Genomic DNA, 23,484 nt, shown 5'->3' on the forward strand with positions numbered 1-23,484 from the left:
GTGGGGAGAGAACGAACTGGCTGAAGGGGGGGGAGGAGAGCCTGTGGGGGTAATAAGAGGAAGATGAGGTGAGTGCAGGAGCCAGGTTTGGATCGGCCAATGTACAAGGAATGATGGAGACAGCAAGGCAGCTCCTAGTTTTGAGATGCTGACACTTTCTATGTTGCCCTTGCTAGTAGCCCTTACTGTGAGCAACCTTTTCAATGAACTAAGATGTTTTCACAGATAGATTCTGCAGCTGTTATACGCCTGTAACCTTTCAGCTTTACAACACAGAAACAAAAGATCAGTTTCTTATTTTTAAAATGCAGTAGTCCCTCATTACTATTAATGTTAACATCAATTCATTGTTTTCCAGTCGTGGGGTGTGTGTTTGAATGAGACACAAGCCATTTGCCATTATGGAGAAGGGAGAATTCATTTTTTATTCTTTTTGCACAGACAGATTTCAAAGTATGTGGACTTTATTCTTTTTCTTCTCCATGTGTGATGGTGTAGCAAAGAGCCTTGTAATCCAGGTTTCCTGCTGCATCAATCGGGGAACTCTGATACATCTGGTCTATCTGTAGATCAGTAGGGAAAAGTATATTTGGCAAAAGAGTTTAGAAAACACATTTCTTTAAAAGAAGGTAAAAGGCTACTACAAAGTGTTTGTAGTAACACTTTGTAGTAGCCTTTTATAACAACCAAGGGTTTATGATTCATAACACAAATATGATCACCCATACAACACTCAATAATTGTAAATATCATGCACACAAAAAGTGCTGTACAAATAACAACTTAGTAAGAAATATTAATAAAAAAACCTCTCATCTCTTGGAGGTGTCTAGAAAAGGCTTGACTTTCCAAAGTTCTCACAGAAATGGTTTCCCCCTTAAAAAGGGGAAAAAACAGCTCGAACAGAATTGGCTAGCTGTAGAGAATGTCTTCTTAATGAATAGATTTTTTTAAATGTTTCTCTAAATGCCAGTAGTAACTTAGTTTAGGCACTAAATGTATAGTATTAGATTGTCTTAATAATTATTGTTAGCATTTCAGTTTAAGCCCATGGCTGGTCTTCAAGTTAAGCATTCGGCAGTCCTGACTGGTGTGTCAGAGAGGGGCCATAGCCCAGCGGTATCTCAAGTAACCATTGTGGGAAACGCTGCCTGAAATGTTGGCGGGTTCTCGCCAGTTGAAATGAACAGAACTGCTCAAATGGTCTGACTCTGTAGAAGACAGCATCAAGCTTTCCTCTTATCATCTGCAACATCTTGCAAAGGGGGCATGGGGCTCTTCGGAGAACTAGGAGGTCTGTGAGGGTATTCTCACGATCACTAGAAACGGGCTATGGGAGCTTAGCCTGCCTTCCAGTCACCGTGAGAACTAGCGGGCTCACAGGCAAGCCCAGTGGTTCCCTGGCGGCTAGCCCACCAAAGTAGCCCTCCCTGTAGCCCAGGTTAGGAGAGCGAGTGCTCCACTCACCCGGGCTTCCTCCATGGCGAGGCAACACACGAGGAGATCCTCCAGCTTGGGGGTCTCTCCAGCATGCCCCGCATGCTTATGCACGGCATCCTGGAACTTCTGGGGGCCATGCGACCCCTGATGGCCCCTGATCCCCATTACAGTCATGTGGGCAGCCGATCCGACAGCCCAGGGCTGCGGTAGTGACTTGCCTCTGTATGTCTGGAGAAAAGCTGTTGAATCTTGTATGTTTAGAAAGAAGTTGTGAATGAGTGGAAAGCAATTTAGTCAAAAGGAAAGACACACAAGCTACCACCACCAGAGACGCTGGGACTGACTACACACCAATGTGGTCCTAGTTACAGCTTGAGGTTTGGTTGCATTTTAGAAAACTGTGGTCTTAAAAATCAATACACACTTGGTAAATAGCCATACAGACCTCTTCAGCATTAAACTTGTCGCCTTGTGACATCATTAAGCGTTTCATGCTATTTAAGAAACAAAGAAAAAGGAAGGACATGTTAACGTTGCGCCATTATCAAGATGATCAAGAAGTTATATTAGGGCCAAACGACAAAAGACGGCGACAGACTGGTGTCCGTATACATAAGGGTCTGCCCCAAACATGTGCAAAGTGTGGGGTTGGGTGCAACCTAAATCATAACTGCTGGAGGTGATTCTGAACTCTGCCCCACCTGCCATTTCCCCCACAACCTCTTCCAGTATGATTTTGCTCCTGCATGAGCTTGCTTTTGGTACTGGAGTTTGGCTGGAGGGAAAGTGACCTTGTGGGGAAGCTGATGGGGTCAGGGGAAGAGTTCATCACCCCTACTTGCACACTCCTTTTGCCTTCTAAATTGTGTGCCTTCCCAGTTTATTTGTGATTAGGACAGACCTTTCTTTAAACTCATGGGTCTGCCACCATTACATGCAACGTGGCACTCAAGCAGCCAAAACTAATGGAATAGGTGCACCCCACCAGTCAATTATTCTGCTTAGGTCGCTAATACTTACTAATCCTTGTTAATGTTTCCTTTTGCTTCTGGGTCAAACATTTTAAATGCGTTTAGTATGGTCTCTTCAGTGTCCGTACCTACAGAAAAAATGGGGTACAGTTGAGGCAGGACTGATAACACTAGTCCTGTAATTTAGAGAAACCCTGAATGAAAAGTGGATCTCCGAGATGCTCTGTCAGAGGATGTGTCCTTCATTTCCGTGGTCACCATTCACTTGTGCCACTTCTTAGGATGTAGTATGTATTGTGCCTTAGCGGTAAAAACCTCCCTAAAAGTGCTTCAGTGTTGTGAGCAAAAAAAAATGTGGAAATGGGACAAATATTAAATGGTATATGAAATAAGTGGGGCTGGAATCAGTTTACAAAAGATGCATTACCAAAGATAACTTTCGACAATTTTTTAGCCTTCTTCATAGGGTACCAGTAAAAATCTAATCTGAAATTTAAAAGCACTGAGACAATAGAGTGTGTGTGTTAGTCACAACAACTGCCTGATGAGTACTATTCATGGAAGCTTGATGACTGGAAGCCATCAAGCTACAATAAGATAACAAAAGGTTTGATCTGGCAAAGAAATGTGGGGACCACAGAAGTAGAAGAATGCATCCAAAAGAACTCAGATTTTTTTAAAAACCAGACTTCCATCAGCTTTGCAACTGTGGTTCTCACTCTTAGTACATTTTGTGCCTAACACTGTAATCTTATGGCACCTTAAAGACATTCCATTTATTACTGTGGCATAAGCTTTTGTGAAGTTACTTGTGAATTTCCAGGTAAAAGTTCTTAGGATCAGCTTAAGCTTGAACTTGAGAGTTAATACAGGTTCTTAATTCATTTTGTTTTTATTATCTCATTCCATTTTATATTTTATGTAATAGTTCTTAATTGTATATTTTATGTATATGTTTATATATGTGCATGCACTGGTATTCATGTTTACTTTTGGGGACTCTTGTAGCTGGATTTGATCTGTGTGTTGATCTTTGATCGTAATAAACTGAATTGAATCTTAAGCTTGAGTGTGTGTGTTTATTTGCCTTTTCCTCCCTTTTACCATGCCTATAGGGTTTTTTCTTGCATGTGTTAAGATTGTGATTGTGAGGAACTGTCATTTTAAATTTTCCTGGTTTCCCTCCCCCGCAAAAAACAATGAGAAGACACAAATATTTAGCAGAATCAGTTTGAGTTCTTTCAACCTTCTCTTTTAATCTTAGTTAAATTTTTTGTACAATGCCAAGCATAGCCTGGAACGCTATAGGAGAAAATATTAATAACACATCTGCAGTTACTTTAATTAGTTGTTTGTTTTTTGCAAATAGAGTTCATCTGAGTAGCAGAGACCTTCAGATTATATTTCTGGAAAACTAAACCTTTATAAAATAGTATTAAACTTACCACTTAGCTTTTCCCCAAATAGGTTCAAAAACATTGTAAAGTTAATAGGTCCAGTGGCTTCTTTAAGCATGGATTCTAGCTCATCATCTTTGACGTTTGTTTTACCTAAGATTGAAAGGAAAATTATCTATTGTATTATAGCTCCATTACATTTGTTTATAAAATTTGCATATACTGTACATGCTTGATGATAAATAACTACCTCCAAATTGAATCACCTTTGAAACCCTTACCCTAGCAAAAATTAATTGCATAACACGTTTCTAATTTGATTTCCCATTTTCTTTGTAGCTTAGAAGACTTATTTTAAAGAGGCTGGGGAGAAAAGCACAAAACCTGTGTAGTTTACCAGTAAATTGAGTTTAAAGAAGGTTGAGATGGTTTCACAATACTTGCCTAGTGAAGCATACGTATCTTTTAAGTCTTCTTTATCAATGAAGCCATCTCTGTTCTGATCCATTATCGTGAAAGCCTACAGAAAAGTATTTATATACATACATTGTATATGGAACAGATCAGTAGTTCTTTCTAATCAAATAATACTTATAAACTGATTCTAATCACATAGGCTGTGTGGTCCTCTACACACATAACCTGTAAGCTCCATTAAACACAGTGAGATTCACTTCTGAGTAAATATGCAATATGCTCTAAGACTCAATGATTTCAATGGGACTTCTCTCCAATGATGCTGAGATTAGCTATTGTGTGGTCATATTTTGTGCCGCGGCCTATATCATCAGAAAGCAATTTGTAAATGTTCCTATTAGAATGTAAGGCATAGGTTATTGTGCTGCTGGGTTGGTAGAGTATAGTCATATTATTATTTGAATATTTCAGGTTGGTACTGCTGAAACTGTTATTGTTGTATGTACTGTTTGGTCTTGGACTGTGATAAAGGAATTCTGATTCTGGTTAAAATGGAATCAAAGTAAACACTTCTTTTCTGCAGGACTTATTTCCAAGTACAAATACATAGGATTTCAATATTAAAGAATTTATCTGGCTTCAATACTTTGGAAAGCGAATATGCAATTACTTTGATACTCCTCAAAAGTTCAGGGATGTACTGTAAGCTTGATTTTTTTTTTTTTTTTTTTTTTGGCTTGGTATCTGCATGGTAAGTGTGTGTGTATTATATCAAGTTGTCATTAGTCTCATGACTTCCCCTCCCAAATTCTGGATATTGTAGTTTTGTGAGGGTGCTCATAATTTTCTTTTAGAGTTTCTCAGCCCCCACACCCGCTCACAGAACTAGAGTTCCCAAAGGATCCACGAGAAGAAGGAATTACGACTATTAAATTATTTTTAATGTAGGATGCATATTCCCTTAGTGTAGCCATTTGGATAAGCAACAAAGGGGCACATTCACACCACAGTCTAAAACTGGTTTACCAGTAATTCCCTCTTCCCCGGAAATCATGCGAATTGTAATTCTGTGAGTAGGCTAGAGATATTTTAACAGCCATGGTGTGGTGTAGTGGTGAGTTCAACCTGTAGAGTGGTTAGAGTGCTGAACTAGGACCGGGGAGACCCGGGTTCAAATCCCCATTCAGCCATGATACTTTCTGGGTGACTCTGAGCCAGTCACTCCTCTCTCAGCCTAACCTACTTCACAGGGTTGTTGTGAGGAGAAACTCAAGTATGTAGTACACAGCTCTGGGCTCCTTGGAGGAAAAAGTGGGATATAAATGTGATGATGATGATGATGATGATGATAAATACATGTCAGTTCCCAGGCTGTAATGGGGTATGCCACAAATGTTGCTGTGGTATAAACATGATATCAGCATGTAATTTAGATACAACCAATGAGTTTCTCACTCATGAGTTATTACTTTTTTTGTATTTTGCTTCATTCCTTAGTCAAACATAAATGACTACTTCTCCAACAGGGGGAAAAACACTCAAAAGATTAAAAAATTTCTACTTGAATTTTTTTTAAAATTCAGCTTCATTACTTTGTCAAACATGGCTATTTTTCCAATAAGAAAAAATCATTTTTAAACATTAGATTTCTTTTTGTCTCCTAATGTACCCCAGTCATGTGATATCAGAGGGGAAAACACTGACAACCAGACTAAATTACTCACTTCAGGCACACACACAACTGATTTCATAACCAAAGCATATCCTATTTATAATCTTAAATCTTCAAGATAGGGAAACAAGATTTTCTTACTTCCTTGAATTCTTGGATCTGTGTCTGCTCAAAGTTGGAGAAAACATTGGTGGAGGCCCTTTGAGCACGCTTGGCACCGCCTTCCTTCTTCTTGGTCTTTCTGCTGGCCTGGAAGGAAGGCAATGTGAACCCAGGCTATTAAAATGACAGCCAATGCCGTCTACATTGTTTGGACACTTGGTTGTTGAAGTGGCAACTCATGGATGACCCATGACTCTTCTTCCCAATGAAGAGCATGCAGCTTTAAAGCATACGAGACGGAAATTACTCTTTATCACAGATACTGTTAAATCAAAATTTAATCAACTAAGAAATTGGTAGTAAAAACTGTCTAGATAACCTCTCCATACAGGTTGAACTCACCATCTTGCCGGGAAAGCTACTCTGCCTGTTGTCCTCTCAGAAACTTTATGTAGTGGTGCTTCTTATATCAGGGGGAGGATCTAGTCTTTACAGCTGGCATGTCCCAAAGGAGATCTCAAACGTCTTAAGAACCCTGCCCATACATGGTCTGAACTGCAAGCTATCTTCTGTTCCCCAGGGGCTAAACAACTGATGTTAATGCTTGAAACGGTCTAGCAAGTCTTTCATTAAATTAGCCTATGAATTCTAATCCCAATAAGTGTACATAGTAAAATCTAATATCACTGACAGTTGTGTGTAGAACTCAATCATCTCTTTAGTCACTATTAATGTCTTCTAATGTGGTCACTAAGAGTTGACACCAACTTGACGGCACTGAATCAATCAATCACTGTCAGAACTGTTGGTAGTGCTGGCATAAAAACTCAACTTTTAAAAAATATTTCTAATTTTGATCTGAAATCGCTCTAAATCTTGCACAAGATACGCCTGCAAAAATGGGGTGGGGAAACTTCATGTTCATCCCCTAGGCTCTCTTAGATTTGCAACATGAAAGCATGGTTGGCCATTTTGAATAAGCTAAAGAGGACAAGATTATTTTTTTGCATGTCCATGGATGTAGTTATAGACTGGAAAGAAGAAAGATTCCTAATGATTTCATGATAAACCCCATGGCTCTGCAGAGATTGTGCACTGCAGACCTAAAGAAGAGTACCACATAATCTGAAGCAGCAGACATGGTCTAAAATGGGATGCTTTTGATAAACAAAAGAGCTTTCCTCCTTAATTGGTCTGCCTCTGCAAGCATTGGAAACAATGTAAATCCTACTGCACAAGTGCAACAATTGAGCAGATGGGGTCAAAGAACTCGGGTCCCCCAGCTCCTGAGCCCCCACCCCCCTCTCCATCTCTTCCTATTGTCCTCATTATCTCCCTTACTCCGAGGGGCCCCCGGGGAGACAGGCCAACTTGGACCCCCTCTCCCCTAGCTATACCCCTGTGCACATGAGCTGTTTTAAGTATTTGCACAATTGCACTCTTGCTCAACACCACCAGGGCTTGCTTTCACATGTGCAGGAGCACTGGTAGGTTGAAACAGGCGTTGCCTTGTGCATTATGTGGGCCACTGTTTTTAGGAAGGAAGTGTCTCTTTATAAAATTACAATGACAAACTATAGGTACAACCTAGGCAAAGTTAAGAACCTTCCACTGATTTCAGCAGGAGAATTAATTGCATACTGAAATATCTCCCATTGAAATCAATGGGACTTACTATATATGCTACTTTCTTTGGCTGAAGCATGCTCATTGCTTAAAGAAAGGAAGTTTAGAATTCTGAATTTCCAAAATTTTTAAAAAGGCTGCTGAATATATGTGCACATATTTTGTGGTGTGTGTGTGTGTGTGTGTTTGATCATGCTGTCAAAGAAAGAGGTATAGAAAAATGATTTAGACATATTTATGTATAGGTTGCACAAGCTACAAATGTTGAGTCCAATACTGTGTTGTGGTTTGTGATCTATATTAGTTCTCGCTTAAGCTATTACAATATAGCAGTAGTCACAAATGTTAACGACAGCATATCCCATCACAGGAATTAATCTAAGAATGTAAAGGTGACAAATTGATCTACTATTGTTCGTTTCCAGGACTTATTAACTCCAAAAAAGAACATGACTGCTTCACAAATCAAATAATGACAATTTTGTGCCAGGGTAGAAATATTCATTAACGCTACCCTTTTAACATTCTTGTGCAGTTGCCTCTTGCTGTTCATATCTTTTCGCTGCAGCTGCTCATGCTAATAATATTCACTAATTACACTGTATTATGATATTCTCTCTGGGCATTTGCTAGGCTGTGTGTATATCTTTAGCAAATGGTATTTCCTGGCTCTTCAGGATCCAATTTAGGAAATAATGTTCAAACAATTTTAAAAGTGTCTGTTACACAGTTCTTGAAACAGCTTTGAGACTATAGGGTGGATGACTAAACAATATCATCCAGGAGCATATTGTTGCTGTTAAATCGGTTGTCACAGTAATACGCTTTATTGCATAATTACCAATTGTTATATAAATTAATCACAGTACTCAATGTTTCTATTTCCTGGAGATTTTGAAGGCGTTGATCCTGCCAAAAACAACTTGTAGCACCTGTTTGTTGACTATAGGATTTCTGAATTATGAATGATACCAATGGGATTTGAGCATGACTGTCTTCATATTGAAAGCATAGTAAATCCTCTCTTAGACCAGGGCATTCTGCTGCATAGCCCATGTGTACTAATCTATATTTTCCTTTATTTTCTCTCCAAACTTACAGAGTTCAAAGCGAGATTGTGCACCTTCTAGCACTACAAGTTCCTGAAGAAGAAAATGGCACCTTTCCTATGGATTTATGATTTATATGGAATGCAAATATCTAAATTCTTGCTGAGCCTTTGGATCAAGTAAGTAAGTAACTTTATTACGATGGTAGATCAAACAGTACAGCAACAACAGAAAAGAGGGGAAAGAAGAGAGAAAAAAGAAAAAATATTACATGAGACTACAATGTATAGTACAAACAATGTAGTAAAACCTAGCCACATTGAAGGTAATCTCTTTACAAAAATTGGATAGCAAAAACTCTAAGTAAAATACATCAGAGTGCCCTGGAAACTTCCCCAGGAGAGGAGAAATTAGTTTTAAACGAGCATCACTGTAAAATTTACAATATAAAATAACATAAGGGGTAGTTTCTACAGCACTCATTCCACAGGGGCAAATCCTTAAGTTAAACGGGATCTCTTTGTATCTACCATCCCTAACAGCCGTCGGAAGGGCGTTTAGGCGGGCAAGAGTAAATGGGCGCCTAAATTTAGGGATAAGAATATTATCTTAATATGCTGCCGGTTTGGAATTAAAAAGTTGTTTCCCCAGGTAGATACCACTCCTTAGACGGGATGTATCCACTTGTAATTCTGTATCAGCAATACGCTGCTTAATAACCTGCCAGGCCTGATCATGTCCTAATCTAAAGATTTCCTCCTGGGAGAACCTAAGTTGAAGAAGTTTATTTTTAACCAAGGTCTTCCACTTGTGGTTAAAGTCATCAATCATTACCAGGGAAGCCAGACCTACATTGGCAAAAACCAGTTTTAACCAAAACTTTATAATACAGGTCCAGTAACCCGATTCAACCCTAGCGAGACCAACTTCTCATCTGGTGAGAGAATTGGGAACGCAGGGGGGAGCTTGAAGAATAGCTCTAATAAATTTAGACTGTACAGCTTCCAGTGGGCCAAAATTACGGGGGGGGCCCCAATTGGGCACCATAAAAAAAAAAAGGGATAAACTTTAGCAACAAATAACTTAATTGCCGCTGGGATGAATGAGGCCCCTCTCGTAAAATGAAATGATTTTATTTTGTTTGCAGAAATTTGAGCATTTTGTATGGTCAAATTTAAATGGGCATTTGGTAAGCCAGAGACTGGAAGACAACTCCAAGATATTTAAACAAGTTGACCTGCTCAATTTTGTGCCCCTGCATAACCCAATTGTGAAATCTTGGACGTTTCGCAAACACTAAGATTTTCGTTTTGTGGTAATTGACCTCAATGGATTTCTTCCTACAAAAATCATATAATATACCAAGGGCACATTTAAATCCTATGGGGGTCTGAGTCATGAATGGAAGAATGGGAACATGTCTGTTGGCCAATTCTGGAGGGTGGATAGCAGGAGTCGAAAGACGGGACACTACAGAATTGATATAAATGTTAAATAAGATAGGTGCCAATATGCAGCCCTGTCTTACTCCTCTAAAGGTTGAAATTTTTGAGGATAAATGACCTCTTGGGGTATATTGAAGATTTAGACAAGAATTCTTATGTAGATTAATAATTAATAGCAGAAGGCAGGTGTCAATTGATAGTTCTTTCAATTTCATCCAAAGTCTTTCCCTAGAAATGTAGTCAAAAGCTGACTTTAAATCAATAAAGGCTACGTAGAGAGCAGAGCTACGTAGAGAGAGAGCAGAGTTTTGCGTGTATTTGGCTGCTAAAAATTGGAGGGTAAAGGCATGCTCTATGGTGGACCGGCCCAGTCTAAAGCCAGGCTGTTCAGAAGCTAAAACATTGTTAGATTCCATCCACTCAGTCAGTTTACCTAATAGATGTTTGGCATATAGTTTGCTAATTATGTTTAAGAGGCTTATGGGTCGATAATTAGCAGGATTGTCACATTTCCCTTTTTTATAAATGGGGATTAAGATAGCTACTCCCCAATTCTTCGGTATTTTGGCTGTTAAATCTATATACGTGAAGAGAGAAGTTAGCATCAGAACCCACCAATCCAAATTTGCTAGCAAAATTTCAATGGAAATATAGTCAATTCCGGGGGCTTTGCCTTTTTTAGATTGTTTAATGAGATTTTCAACTTCTATGCAGGAGACAGGCTCCAAGGGGGGCAGATCATCGATATTTAAATCAATGTTACACACTGCTGCATCTGATTTCTTATACATACTGGAAAAATGACATTCCCACACCTCTGCAGATATAATAAATGGAGGAGGTGTAGGAGCTCTATTTCACATGGGTGAGGCTAGCCTCCAGAATATGGTGGAGCTTTTGGATTTAGCGGCCTCTATTAGTTCAGCCCAATTGCGTTTAACTAACTGGAATCTCTTAAATTTTAATAGTTGCTTATATTGTGATTTCATAGCGTGAAGCTCCTGCGTAGTAATGTTAGATGTGCCCTCGGCATAACACTTAAGAGCACTGAGTAAGTTTCTTTTTGCAACTACATACTCCCTGTTAAACCATGGGCGGGAGGAGAACTTTAAACAATTAATGGATGGAGGAGAAAAATTAACAAGAACAGGGAGCAATAGAGACAAAATGCTCTCATAGCAGTCTAGCACAGATCTCGTCAGAGAAGTGGCAGACCCTGCAATGATTATGTCGCAAAGACGGGAAGGATGAGTTGAATTAAGTGCATCAGTAAGTCGCCTAGCTTGGGCCTCAGACCATCTTACCTTTTGGGGAACCCAGCCCTGGTCTGGGCACGGCTCCTGAGTACCCACTGGTTGTGCCCTGCCCTTCAACCCGAGAGTCAAAAGCATCGGGAAGTGATCGCTCTCAGAGCGGGGGAGAATTCAAGAATTACTCACCCACAAAGCCAAGCTATAGGTAATAGCTACATAGTCAAGCAGTGAGGGTTTCGGACCCGACCAGTTAGTAAATCCTGCAGGGAAGTCAGTCGAGACCGCACCATTAAGTAGAAATAATTCTGCCTTGTAACAGAATAACAAAAGGTCTAAACCACGAGCATTGCATATTACATCTTTGGACTGTCTCACGAGGAATGGGGAGGGGATAGGTAGAGATGGAGGGAACTGGTGAAATGTTCTAAATAAAGTGAAATCATCCGGGCCAGCCCGAGCATTGAAACCTCCAACCACAATCAAGTGTGCATGCGGATGTTTGGTGCGCATTTCTAGAACAAAACTCTCCAGTCTTGGCCACATCCCTTTCTCATAGATTCGTGAACCAGCAGGAGGAATATAAACATTAACTAAAATAAGATTGAAATCTTCAATAGTAATTAGCACAGCAATTGCGAAGAGATCTAACTTTCCCAGTACTACAACTTTGGCAAGGAGGGCAGTAGATATCAGAACTGCGGCTCCCCCCATCGCCCTTCCCCTTCCTGGGCCAGGCAAAGCACTCAGCACAAAGGGAGAGTAGCCCAGGAAATGGATATCACCAGTTTGCCATGTTTCCTGTATTGCCAGAATAGCAAAGCCTGAAATGAAAATCGAAAAATCAGGGTCACGAGTCTTAGATGACCAGCCATTCGCGTTCCAGACCAGGATCGAGACCTGGTGTGAATAATCCATAAGTCAATCAGCATCAACCCGCTGTCGTGGAGTCAGCGGGGAAGAATGAAGGTTAGGGTCCAAAGGAGAAGAGATGGCGTTGTTGTTATATATATTGTCAGATATATCCTCCTGTTGAGTATTCTGAATTTGGCCATTCTCTTGCAAAGCCAGGGTAAGCTGCTTAAGTAGATCTAAATTAGAGCCAGCATCCCCCATAGGGTTACAGACAGGAGAGGAAATACTCCGTGGCTGGGAAACTGGACAATCCAGGAGGGCCTGAGTGTCTCTCTGGATTTGGAGGGGAGAGGATGCAGCGTTGCATTTTCCAAGACCCGTAAGATCACCCATAATGTCTATCAGTAATTTTGAGTCCTTCTGAAGTCCTGTTATTGATTGGATCAATAGTATTCATTGCCTTGTTGGGCTGGGGCTCTTAAAATGGACACAGACACTACACAGTTCTGAGAGAGCCCACTAAATACAAGTGGAGAAAAAACAAGTTCTGCCACTTGTTCAGATGGCACATCTCCCGTACCTCCTCTCATCATGGGTGATACACACCTTCAGAGACCATTAAGCACACATCACCACCCTGTATGCGACCAACTTCATCTCATTACCACCATCACCCACATCCAGGGTTCCCTCTAACAGGGATTCCCAGATGTGGTTGAGTACAACTCCCAGCATCCCCAGCTGCAATAGCCTTTGCTTGGGGATTATGGGAGTTGTAGTCAACAACCTCTGGGAATCCCTGTTAGAGAGCACACTGCCCATATCCCCTCTATTTTGCACACTTTTGTCAGAATGGCGGCTATACAACTCTCAATCCCTTTCACAACTCCCGTTGAAATAATGTATTAAAATGAGCAAGAAATGGTTGATCCAAAAAGGAGGCCCATAACTGAGATGAAGCAGCACTACGTGATCAAATAGATGGGGTTAGCGGAGCGCTCACTCTGCTAACCTCGTCTAAGGGGAGGGGGAATTAGGAGGGTTTGCTGCCGGGAGCTGCGTGGCTCCAGTGGCAGTACACGATTGGACAAAAGCGGGCTAGGCTCCCTTAGCCTGCTTTTGCCTGATTGTGAGAATCTCCTCTTCATGTGAAAGTATATGCCTGGAGAGCAGGTAAAGCAAAGGAGGTTCATTACAAAAGGGGCCAACATTTTGTAGTTAACTTGTGTGTGTGTTTAAAGAGCCATCAGCTTAAAAAAAAAAAGTGTGGTTTGACAATGATGAATCATGTCGAAAAAATGAAATAGTTCTCTTTTTTTAATCTTCACAAGAATCTGAGAAGTAGAGGTGGGTTTGGACAATATACCCACTGGCCCACCCTAAACATGTGAAGGAATGTGTAGAAGTGACTCCCCACCAGGCACGCTGTGTCCTCATCCCATGGGGATGGCTCACCCATTTTCACTGAGCAACAAATGTACAAAGTAAAGATGACAGAAACAACAGCTTGGCAGATTCGACGTATTCCAGTAGAGTGAAACCTAACTGCAGATTCATTAAACAATTCAAGCCAGGGGCTTAGCAAGGTTCCTGGAAGCCAGGGGACAAAGTTAGGCAGCCCCCCCCCCCCAGCTGAAACCATATCCCCTTCATCTGTGAGCCCCGCCTTAATTATCCCTGGGTGGTGGGGGGCCTTGCCACTGCGCCATCGCCATGCCATCACCCCTGCCACTAATTCACATCTTCGCCGCCAGGAGAGCGGTGGCGGCAGGCAGGCTTCCCCCCACTCCACTACCGGCGGGCGCATGGGCTTCCCATCTTCCAGACTGCATTTCTGTGCTGTTTGAGTTTAGAGACCGTCGCGTGCGGTGAAGTCTCCATACTCAAACAGCACGGGCATGCTGTTCGGAGGAAGAGAAGACCGCGCGCTGGCCGGTGGTGAAGTGGGGGGAAGCCTGCCCACCGCCGCTGCTCCCCCAGCAGTGAAGATGGGAAGTAGCGGCAAGTGCAGCGGAGGATCAACGGTGGGGTTGGGGAGGACCAATGGTGGGGGTGACTCGTGGACAATGGGACACTGCCCTGGGGGGGCCTCTCAAACGATGTGGGCCCAGGTGCAATTGTCCTCCCTTGTCTAATGAGAGCTACGCCCCTGACTTCAAACATAACTGACAATTATTCCTTCCCTTAAGAGAACCCATACCAGACAAAGGACATAGAAAGATAGCTATGAAGCATCAGGAGGATGTCCAGTCACAAATCAAGGCCCTCCAGTGGTTTTCATCTCCGCTCTGGGTAGCACTGCCCCCCTTCCTGCACACTAACCGGAGAGCCAGCAAGTTCAGTGCAGGCGGCTGTCCCGCTGCAAGACTTCAGAAGCAACCATGTTTTCTCCGTGATCAGTTTCTGGTGCAGTTGCAGTGGACCCAGCTTTCTCCTGCTGCACTGGTGAGGGAAACTTGAAAGGTTCTGTTGGTTTGGCAGCCCATGTTGGGGCCACGCACTGCTGATCAATATGGCGGCGCCAAATCACACCCAGAGACAAGGGACCTGTTTGGCTTCAGATAACTGCTGGACATCACTTGTTTGGTCCTCTGTAGTCACTCAACATCACAGCCTGGCCCACTTGCAAATGACAAGACTCATCAGCCCCTTTTGCAGCTGCTTGATTCAGCTGTTGATTCCTGACGCCATGACACATTTGTTCAAATCAAAGTTTGCACAGGAGCCAGTGTGGTGTAGTGGTTGGAATGTTGGACTAGGACCGGCAAGATCTGAGTTCAAATCCTCATCCAGCCATGAAACTCAATGGGTGACTCTGGGCCAGTCATGTATCTCTCAGCCTAACCTCTACCTTAGGGATGTTGTGAGGATAAACATAAGCATGTACACTGCTCTGGGCTCCTTGAAGGAAGAGTAGGTTAGAAATGTAAATGTAAAATGTTTCAAGAAGTCCAAACATGAGTGGAGGTAAGGTGCCAAAGGCTGATCATGGTAAACACGTAATTGCAGAGAGAGAGAGAGAGAGAGAGAGAGAGAGATGCTCTGCAATTACGTGTTTACCATATACACACACACACACACACACACACACACACACACACACGTGTTTACCATATATATATATACATACACATATATAATTATGTATATATACATAATTAAAAGTTGTACGGGAAAAAGCAAAAAGTCCACCACAAAGGACAACTAAAGAGTGAATCAGCCTTTTTAAAAAATCATTACAATAACGAGGGACTTATGAAGACAAGCCTTTAGCCTTAAAGGTACACAGCCCCTTATACACAGCCCCTTACAAGCAACGGCTTCAAGTACACCAACATTGAAATTTCTCCACTAGGGGGCCTTCAGGGCAAAAGGGATTCCGATTTTCACTAGTTTCAATGGGAAATCCAAACTGGAATTTTCAGAGCCAAAATAACAAAATAAAATAGAGAGTAGCACTTCCAAAGTTACCCACACCAGTGACAGGTGGTGGTTTGCTATGGTTTGGGCAGCATTCCAACTTTTGGCAAGTTTTAATTGCAGGGTTGCTGCCCACAGTGACTGAACACAATCCTAGTCTCCCCAAATCTCCAATAGGCATCCACGGAAACAGCCGCCGTCTTCTGCTTCTCTTTAAAAATGTAGTAAAAGTAAATTTTTAAAACCAACAACACTTATTTCCATCAGTTTGTCATTTATTAATGACATGGATACGGAGAACTTATAAGCCTTCTTCCCTTTGAAAAGTAGGCTAAAAATTGCCCTACCAAAGAGAATTCAAGTGTAAATACTGTACACTCCATTACGCCCATATTGTGTAGGCAGGCTGAGGATCTGAGATGGAGAGAGAAAATAGCTGACGACAACTCTGCAATCAATGCAAACTTCTGTTAATACGGCTGATTTGGACACTCAGCTAAAAGGTGCCCCCTACAAAGCACCCATCACCAGCCTGCAGCAAAAGGTCAGTCTAATTCCGTTGCCCCTCACACCGCATGCACCCCGTTCCAACTTCAATGTTCAATCGCATCGCAAAAGCTTCGCGCTCCCTTCCTCGACGCATGCACGAGCACGAGGGGGAAACGGTGGTGCTGCGCAATCACAAGTACACTACAACCCCCTAAGTCGCATTCGCGCAATTCTCATTTCACTCCCGTCCCGCGGGAGGGTGGGGGAGTGGGGTGGAGTCTACAAAAACGATCACTTGGACCTGCGTGTGAGTGTAGCCAGAAGTCTACAGTCGTGACTCTCTCCTTTTCCTTCCTCTTGAGTTCCTTTCGCAGCGCAGCCGCACTCGCGCCTAAGACACATGCCGCTTTACGCCATGGAGCATTTCTGCACCCCCGCCGCGCCGCTCCCAGAGTGCTTTGGTCTTTGTGCGTCACGTCCGCCTGGGTGCGTTGGAGAGGGGCGAGATGATTCCACCGGTGGAGGTTTCTCCGCTTATCAAGGTAACGGAGCCGCCCGAGCTTCCGCCTGGGGGCTGCGGGTTCGAGTGTGCCAGCTTCTTCCGCGCTGGGCGGTGCTTGAGGAGCCCGAGTGAGTGAGTGAGTGGCGGGCGGGGAGGTGGGGGGTGCCTTGCTCTCCTCCCCGTCTGCCGGAAGGTGACCGCGGAGGAGGTCAAGGAGAAGCGCTGGGGCTGGCTGCGGGTTGGTCTGTGCTGGTTGCCTTTGCGGTCTGTACATAGGAAGCTGCCATTCACAGAGTCAGACCATAGGTCCATCTTGCTCAGTATTGTCTACACAGACTGGCAGCGGCTTCTCCAAGGTTGCAGGCAGGAATCTCTCTCAGCCCTCTCTTGGAGATGCCAGGGAGGGAATTTGGAACCTAGATGCTCTTCCCAGAGCAGCTCCATCCTCTCAGGGGAATATCTTCCAGGGCTCACACTAATAGTCTCCCATTCATAGGCAACTATGGTGGACCTTACTTAGCTAAGGGGGCAAGTCATGCTTGCTACCACAAGACCAGCGCTCCTCTCTCTGCAGGGTGACTCCTCTCTCACACACAACACCCAGTTATTAGGCTCTGGGGGTGGCTGATAAGAGAGAACTTTCTCCCCCGAGCCCCCATGACTTGCTTCCCACAAAGCTTGCTAGTTATATTGGAGATCTTATTAGTGCTGGTAATTGCCCTCTTGAGCAGATGTCTCCAAAGCGGTGAACAAGACATGTGACATAATCTGCATAGATTCATGATCTGTGATTGAGCTGTGAAGTAATGTTAAAGTGGCTGTTCAAAGCAAGCAAGATTCCTTTGCAGTTAGGGGTAGATGGGGGAAAGAGAGTGAGCAAGAGAGGGTCTTCCCCTGGACTTCTTAAACTGAAAGCTAATGGCATGGGCTCTGGGTGTGGACCCCACAGGCTTAGGTGGTGCATTCAGGATTACTTGCTTTCATTCAGCAGCCATTGCCTTGCCATCACTATGACTTCCCATTGGTGGGCTCCCTAGCAGGGCCCTTTGTTCTCTAATACATTTTCTGATGCATACATGGAACTGTGTTTCTATTTGATCTTCACTTGTGAGATTTTTCCTAGATTGAGCATTGCTTCAGTTTGACTTTTAGCGTGGGCTGCAAGCAAGCGCCTCCAGCTAGAGTTGGAAGTTATAAGGCTTGCTCTAAACTCTGCTGACCTTAAGGTCTGATTAAATGTTTCTCTGTTTTGGTCCTAAACTTGTGTTCTTGGTATTCTGTGTTCCTACAATTTATCTTGCAGTTCACCAGGTATTCAGCACTGCTACTTGGAATGATCTATGGAAAGAAAAGATATGGTAAGTGGCAAAGGAAAGCAATTATCTAAGTTACTTTTGTGTTTATTTTCCTTTGCTCATTCTTTGCTTTGCCTTTTTTTTTGAGTGGTCTTAAAATTTTCACTGCCAGTATGAAGAAGATAGTCAACTGCCTCTTGGAGAAGCTTTTAAATCTGAGTGAATTTACATAGGCAAAGACATCTAGCTGTATTTCTCCTCTGTTGCCTTGTAGCAATTTTATGCATACATCTATCTTCTGAATAATCTGATGTGGGGTGTTGGGGCCCATGTGGGGGGAAGTACATTTGATCACGTGAATCTGATCACACACATGCATCTGGATTGTTTTCGGACTCGACAATATTGGGAATTCTTGGATTGAGAAAATGCATATTGTTTTTGTTGATATGAAAAACACAGATATGGGCACCTAGGCTTTTCTGCAGAGTGAATCAAGAGCTGTTATAGATAAACACAACTTAATAGTAATGGATATTTATATACTGCTTTTCAACAAAAGTTCCCAAAGTGGTTTACTTAGATAGATAAATAAAATGAGTCCCTGTCCCCAAAGGGCTCACAATCTAAAAAAAAAGTAAAAGTAAGCAGAACAAAGCATGGTCCCAGTAGGATTTATTTAAGATAATTGTTATACCCCAAAGAAGTAGTATTAGGAATGCCAACTATAAACTCATAACAAACAAGCATATTTTCTGCAATATTTATATGAAAGTGTTTGCTCTGTGCTCTGAGGTTAAACAGAATCACAGTCACTAGTGATTGATAGTCTTGCAAAACTGGATAGATACTGGAATAGCTACCAGTGTTAAATTGGGAGAGTGCAATAGATTGAGTTGAGACAAAAAAGGGAAGTAGATAGATGCAGAAAATATATTTAATACAAAATTCAAACATGTTTCAAGCATGCAGTCTTCATCAGGGGGAAAATAATTAAGAAATCACTGTTTCAAAAGAGTGCTAGTTCTAGCATCATCATGAGCTAAATCGCTCGTGCTATTCAGATACCTTCATGATGCATTTCTGTGCATAAATGGAAAGTTTCTATATTTTAAATGAACTTGAGGCAAAGTATTATGAACCAGCCACTAGTATCTATTGAAGCTTCCAGAAGTCTTAGAGGATGTATTGTGTTGACTAAATAGATCATAATACATTGTAAGTTATAGAGTAGCCTTGAAAATTAATTGCTTTTTAAACGATAGACTATCTGAAACCTATTGCTGAAGAGGAAAGGAGAATAGAAGCAGAGGAGAAAAAGAAGCGTGAGGAAATGGAACGAATTGCAAAAGCACTGGCGGAAGGTAATTATTTGAAAATAGATTCATCCTATTTTCAAAACCATTTCAAGTAGCTCTCTTTATCTTAAAGCAGGGTGTCAGTTTCCAAACTGCATGCGGTAGAAATATTCACAGGTGAAAAACTTTAAGAATCTAACTGCTCAACAAGAAGACTGGAAATGAAATGTGATGTACTTCATGGGGAAACTAAAAACGGTTTATTGGGATTTGATGTGTGGAATGTATTAATTCCATAAGAAAGCTGCTTATGCAACAAAACCAACTTCTGTTAGTCTTTCAGTGATACTCCCAAAAAAGGAATGTCTGTGTTTATAAGTATTAAAGAGAGATTTGAGGCTATGGACAACTTGAGGTTGACACATTATGTATATTACCACCATCATGTTGCATTTATTTGTCTACAAGTGTGGTAACTATTATGTACCAGTACATCTTTGCTTCCAGGACACAGAAGCAGATTCTTCTGTTGCTGAGAATAGGCATTGGCATAACTCAAAAGAGAATTGCTATACTAGTTGATTATGACAAGATGCAATCCATAAAATAAACTAGGGTCTCAAAATGTTGATCTAGGCTTTATTATTATATAGTTATTTGGTAGATTCATAGTCTGTAGATCAACCCACACCGGTTGAATGGCAAGCTCAACAAGCTCCTGTTATTAACAAGTGTGCATGGCTTAAAAATAGTGAATTTGCCTACTTTCTCGAATGATTAATTCCTTCAGAGGAATACTTATATACCTCTTTTCTTGCCATCTTATGTTTTTCCTTAGTTGCTTAATAAATGGCACTGTGATTGTCTTCAGTAAGAAAATTACCAACCAGTAAGAAAATTACCACTATGAGTTCAGGCTTGTTTCTGTGGGCTACTGGTACTTCTATAACTGGTCAATTAATAAATATTTTGGAAACGTATTGGCCCGTGTTTGTTGGGCCACTGTGTGAAACAGGATGCTGGACTAGATGGGCCTTGGGCCTGATCCAGCAGGGCTGTTCTTTTCTTAAACATCTGTTAACAGTACATTGGGCATAAGTTACTGAAGTAGACTTGGTACACAAGGTTGTGTTCTTAAGGCACATCTAATTCTACACTGGTAAATCTAATTGTCTTATTCTTTTCAGCCAATGAAGATACAATACTCAAATAAAGCCTGCTCTGTCCTCATCTTCACCTTCAAGATTTGGTGTTTGAAACTTTGAAGTACATAATCTTAAGTGTCAAACAAACTTATTTTATTTGCATCAATAAATAATTATGAACTCCACTCAAAAGATTTCTTAATGTGCAAGTACAAATGAAATAAGCTTCTACAGATGTAGGTAGATGTCCCTCAAATGAGTGATTTGCAGCAGTATCTGTGAAAAATGGAAGCAGAACCCAATTTTAAGCTGCCAGTGCAAAGGAAAGATTTGTCTCCTTGTGTTGCTCTAGTGAGCTGGCCTTTCCGACACAGTAGAGCAGCAGCAACAGTTGTCTACTCCAGTAGGGGACATGATTAGCCTGCCCATTCATGTACTGAATAGATTTCAGTTTGTAATTTTCAGGATTTTTCAACATAACAGATAGTTGGCATATAAAGACATGCTGCTTAACTAATCAAGCTGTGTTACAGCAGTGACTAAAACTTTTTGACACAGTTCGTATGTAAAACTTTTCTATGTCTTATGTGACTGACTATAATATTTTGGAAAAGTGGCAGTGACTCACAAATTTCTGACAAACCTTTGTCAAATAAAAACAAAGCAAACTTGCTGTATTGAAGTATAGTGTCCTGTGTGGCTTTCCTTGCCCTTCCCATATGGTTGCTGTATTACATAAAATATCTAATGTTTAGCAGGATCACAGTCCATTACATCAGTTGTACTGAAGCCTATTGATTGCAATGAATTTAAATTCACTTCTTTTTAGTCGGTGGCCATGCTATATACATTACATGTACCTGGTACAGCAGGTACCTCTAACCTATAATTTTTCTGTAAAGCTACTAGTATTAATACAATCCTAGTGGTGGGGTTGCTTTTAAGCATGGCATGCCTTGTATATTATACAAAAAGAAAGGCAAAAACATCCGCTAGATTTGTGGAAGAGAACTAAAAGCATGACTACTCAAGGGGGAGTGCCCTCTGCTTCTGTCTGCCATCCTTATTTTGGATGTTTCTTCTCCCTTGCCCTGCTATACAGTATCCCCTTTACACGTCTCCAACCTTGCGTAAAATGGAACTAGTGGCAAAATCTAATTGGTGCTATCAGTTTATAAATAACACTGCTCATAAAGGCCTTGGCATGGTACTGGTCCCTTAAATCCATTGATTTTATTACAGAACACCTTCTACCTAACACGCAGGCCTGTTCTGTTATTTCAGAGCTGTGAAAGTACAATGTGCAGGGTCTACTCTTGTTAACAAATATGCTTACAGAAGTCCTTGGCCCTGTATAGCTCATTAAAGTAATACTACAGCGCAGTGGGGAAATTGCTTGATTACCAAGCCAGAGGCTGTCAGTTCAAATTCCTGCTGGTATGTTTCCCAGACTATGGGAAACACCTATATCGGGCAGCAGTGATATAAGAAGATGCTGAAAGGCATCATCTCATACTGCGTGGGAGGAAGCAATGGCGAACCCCTCCTGTATTCTACCAAATACAACCACAGGGCTCTGTGGTTGGCAGGAGTCAATACTGACTCAACGACACACTTTACTTTTACTTACAGAAATAATGCCTATTATGCATTATTATAATCTTGCTTTCCCAGTCAAATGTAGCCTTTAATTTTTTAACTTGTGTTGAATGAAAGCTTTGCTTAAACATTTTACTGGGTAATATAATTACCATATTCTAGTGCAGGGCTTCTCAACCTGTGGGTCCCCAGATGTAATTAGACTTCAACTCCCATAATTCCCTACCAAAGGCCACTGGGGCTGGGGATTATGGGAACTGAAGTCCAATAACATCTGGGGACCCACATGTTGAGAAGCCCTGTCTAGTGTATTGTATTTAAGCCAACGAGACTTAAATAGAACTTTAAAATTTATAAATTAAAAATTTATGAACTTCATAAATTTTAGTTACTCAGGGTTTTGAAGGCAACAGTCTCTGGAAAGGCCTGTTTCGATACCTTGGTGTAGCCCACATTACATTTAATAGCTATAGGAGTATCTGAGAAGCATCATCGTCATCCTAGAAGCATGGTACCCTCCCTGAGCCTGGATTGACAGATAAAGGGCACTGAGATTCCAGGAAGGCAATATTAATAAAGCTTGGGTTTCAGGGTTGATTAAAAATTGGATTTTAAAAAATTATTGGATTTTTTGATGTAAATTGATAAAATTCATCAAGAACCTAGTTAAAGATATCATGAATAGTAATCATAATTATATTCTATGAACATGTTAACAGCAGTATATGTGGATGATAGATGTGATCCATCCTATTCTGCAGGTGTTATACATGCAGCACACAAAAACTCAAGCTCTTGCTCCTCAGCCCCAACTGCAAAGACAAAGAAGGCCAATGAATGAATAAAGGATTTGGGAGGGTGGAGTAGATCTGAGCGAGGAGGAGGAGTCTTGATATAAATATACAGGAGAGGAATAGAAAGTGAAACCAAAAAGGAACAGAACATATGCATGCAGTCCTGACTGAGGAAAACCTTTCCAAGTGTATCCTCCATTAGAAGGAAACACCTATCATGGCAGCTGCAGCAGGCCATAAAAGAGACCTAATTTGGGAATATTTTAATGAAGTCCCTGTACCTATGGTAGGAAAGGCATGTACGCATGCAAAATGCAAACAGTGCAACAATGAAATGCAAGGCCTGGCTGCTCAAATGAAACCACATTATGAGAAGTGTGCAGCTATTATAGTGTGTACCTACCTTCTAAAAATGAAACTATCTAAATATGTATTACAGTTATTTTAAACATGAATATACTTTTATAGAAAGTGATGATTAAATAGAATCTTCCTGACTAGTAACTTAAATTGTGATTTAAATAATGGAAATTGAGTCATCCTGTGAAGTGATTAAAATTGTGATTTAAATCAATTTGATTTAAAACAACTCAACCCTGTTGGGTTTTGTGTATTTTCCATTTTTGGGATCCATGAAAACAGGGATATACTTTTGAGTGACTGACATGTGCCTCTAATTTTAATCCAGAAAAAAATAAAGTGTGCTCCAAAAAGGATG

At 41.3% G+C, this 23,484-nt stretch overlaps 3 protein-coding genes across 6 annotated transcripts; 1 reads left to right on the forward strand and 2 right to left on the reverse strand.

Moving 5' to 3' along the window:
- Positions 1-399: 399 nt before the first annotated feature.
- Positions 400-16,587, reverse strand: MYL5 (myosin light chain 5). 4 transcript variants are annotated; one of them, XM_053290631.1, is made up of 7 exons: positions 16,435-16,587; positions 6,039-6,146; positions 4,253-4,328; positions 3,857-3,961; positions 2,461-2,539; positions 1,886-1,934; positions 400-563 (listed from the first exon to the last, which is right to left on the reverse strand). In XM_053290631.1, the coding sequence occupies exons 3-7, from the start codon at positions 4,314-4,316 to the stop codon at positions 465-467; spliced, it is 396 nt and encodes a 131-aa protein (XP_053146606.1). In that variant the 5' UTR covers positions 4,317-4,328; positions 6,039-6,146; positions 16,435-16,587; the 3' UTR covers positions 400-464. The 4 variants fall into 4 exon arrangements, with proteins under 4 accessions (XP_053146606.1, XP_053146604.1, XP_053146608.1 ...); XM_053290629.1 differs by lacking the exon at positions 16,435-16,587 and adding an exon at positions 15,992-16,404; XM_053290633.1 differs by lacking the exon at positions 16,435-16,587 and adding an exon at positions 14,547-14,677.
- On the reverse strand, positions 7,331-12,884 carry LOC128342765 (uncharacterized). The gene is made up of 2 exons (XM_053290610.1): positions 11,559-12,884; positions 7,331-8,865 (listed from the first exon to the last, which is right to left on the reverse strand). Exons 1-2 carry the CDS (start codon positions 12,285-12,287, stop codon positions 8,800-8,802), a joined length of 795 nt encoding a protein of 264 aa, XP_053146585.1. The 5' UTR covers positions 12,288-12,884; the 3' UTR covers positions 7,331-8,799.
- Positions 16,588-16,597: 10 nt separating the features above from the next.
- Positions 16,598-21,055, forward strand: ATP5ME (ATP synthase membrane subunit e). The gene is made up of 4 exons (XM_053290634.1): positions 16,598-16,675; positions 17,939-17,993; positions 19,196-19,294; positions 20,416-21,055. The coding sequence occupies exons 1-4, from the start codon at positions 16,640-16,642 to the stop codon at positions 20,439-20,441; spliced, it is 216 nt and encodes a 71-aa protein (XP_053146609.1). The 5' UTR covers positions 16,598-16,639; the 3' UTR covers positions 20,442-21,055.
- Positions 21,056-23,484: the final 2,429 nt, after the last annotated feature.

The sequence above is a fragment of the Hemicordylus capensis genome, chromosome 2 (genome assembly GCF_027244095.1).
Source record: "Hemicordylus capensis ecotype Gifberg chromosome 2, rHemCap1.1.pri, whole genome shotgun sequence".
NCBI classification, from domain to species: Eukaryota; Metazoa; Chordata; class Lepidosauria; order Squamata; family Cordylidae; genus Hemicordylus; species Hemicordylus capensis.

Bases quoted from the DNA above. Each gene is read 5' to 3' on its own strand.
- LOC128342765 (XM_053290610.1), bottom strand. From the start codon at position 12,287: ATGGATTATTCACACCAGGTCTCGATCCTGGTCTGGAACGCGAATGGC. The intron at 8,866-11,558 runs GTGAGTAATTCT...ATCGTAATAAAG, and splicing joins CCTATAGCTTGGCTTTGTGG to TTACTTACTTACTTGATCCA.
- MYL5 (XM_053290629.1), bottom strand. From the start codon at position 16,036: ATGGGCGTAATGGAGTGTACAGTATTTACACTTGAATTCTCTTTG. The intron at 2,540-3,856 runs GTAAGTTTAATA...TTTTTTCTGTAG, and splicing joins ATTTGGGGAAAAGCTAAGTG to GTACGGACACTGAAGAGACC. The intron at 564-1,885 runs GTCTGTATGGCT...ACTGATCTACAG, and splicing joins ACAAGTTTAATGCTGAAGAG to ATAGACCAGATGTATCAGAG.
- ATP5ME (XM_053290634.1), top strand. From the start codon at position 16,640: ATGATTCCACCGGTGGAGGTTTCTCCGCTTATCAAG. The intron at 16,676-17,938 runs GTAACGGAGCCG...TTTATCTTGCAG, and splicing joins AGGTTTCTCCGCTTATCAAG to TTCACCAGGTATTCAGCACT. The intron at 17,994-19,195 runs GTAAGTGGCAAA...TTTAAACGATAG, and splicing joins CTATGGAAAGAAAAGATATG to ACTATCTGAAACCTATTGCT.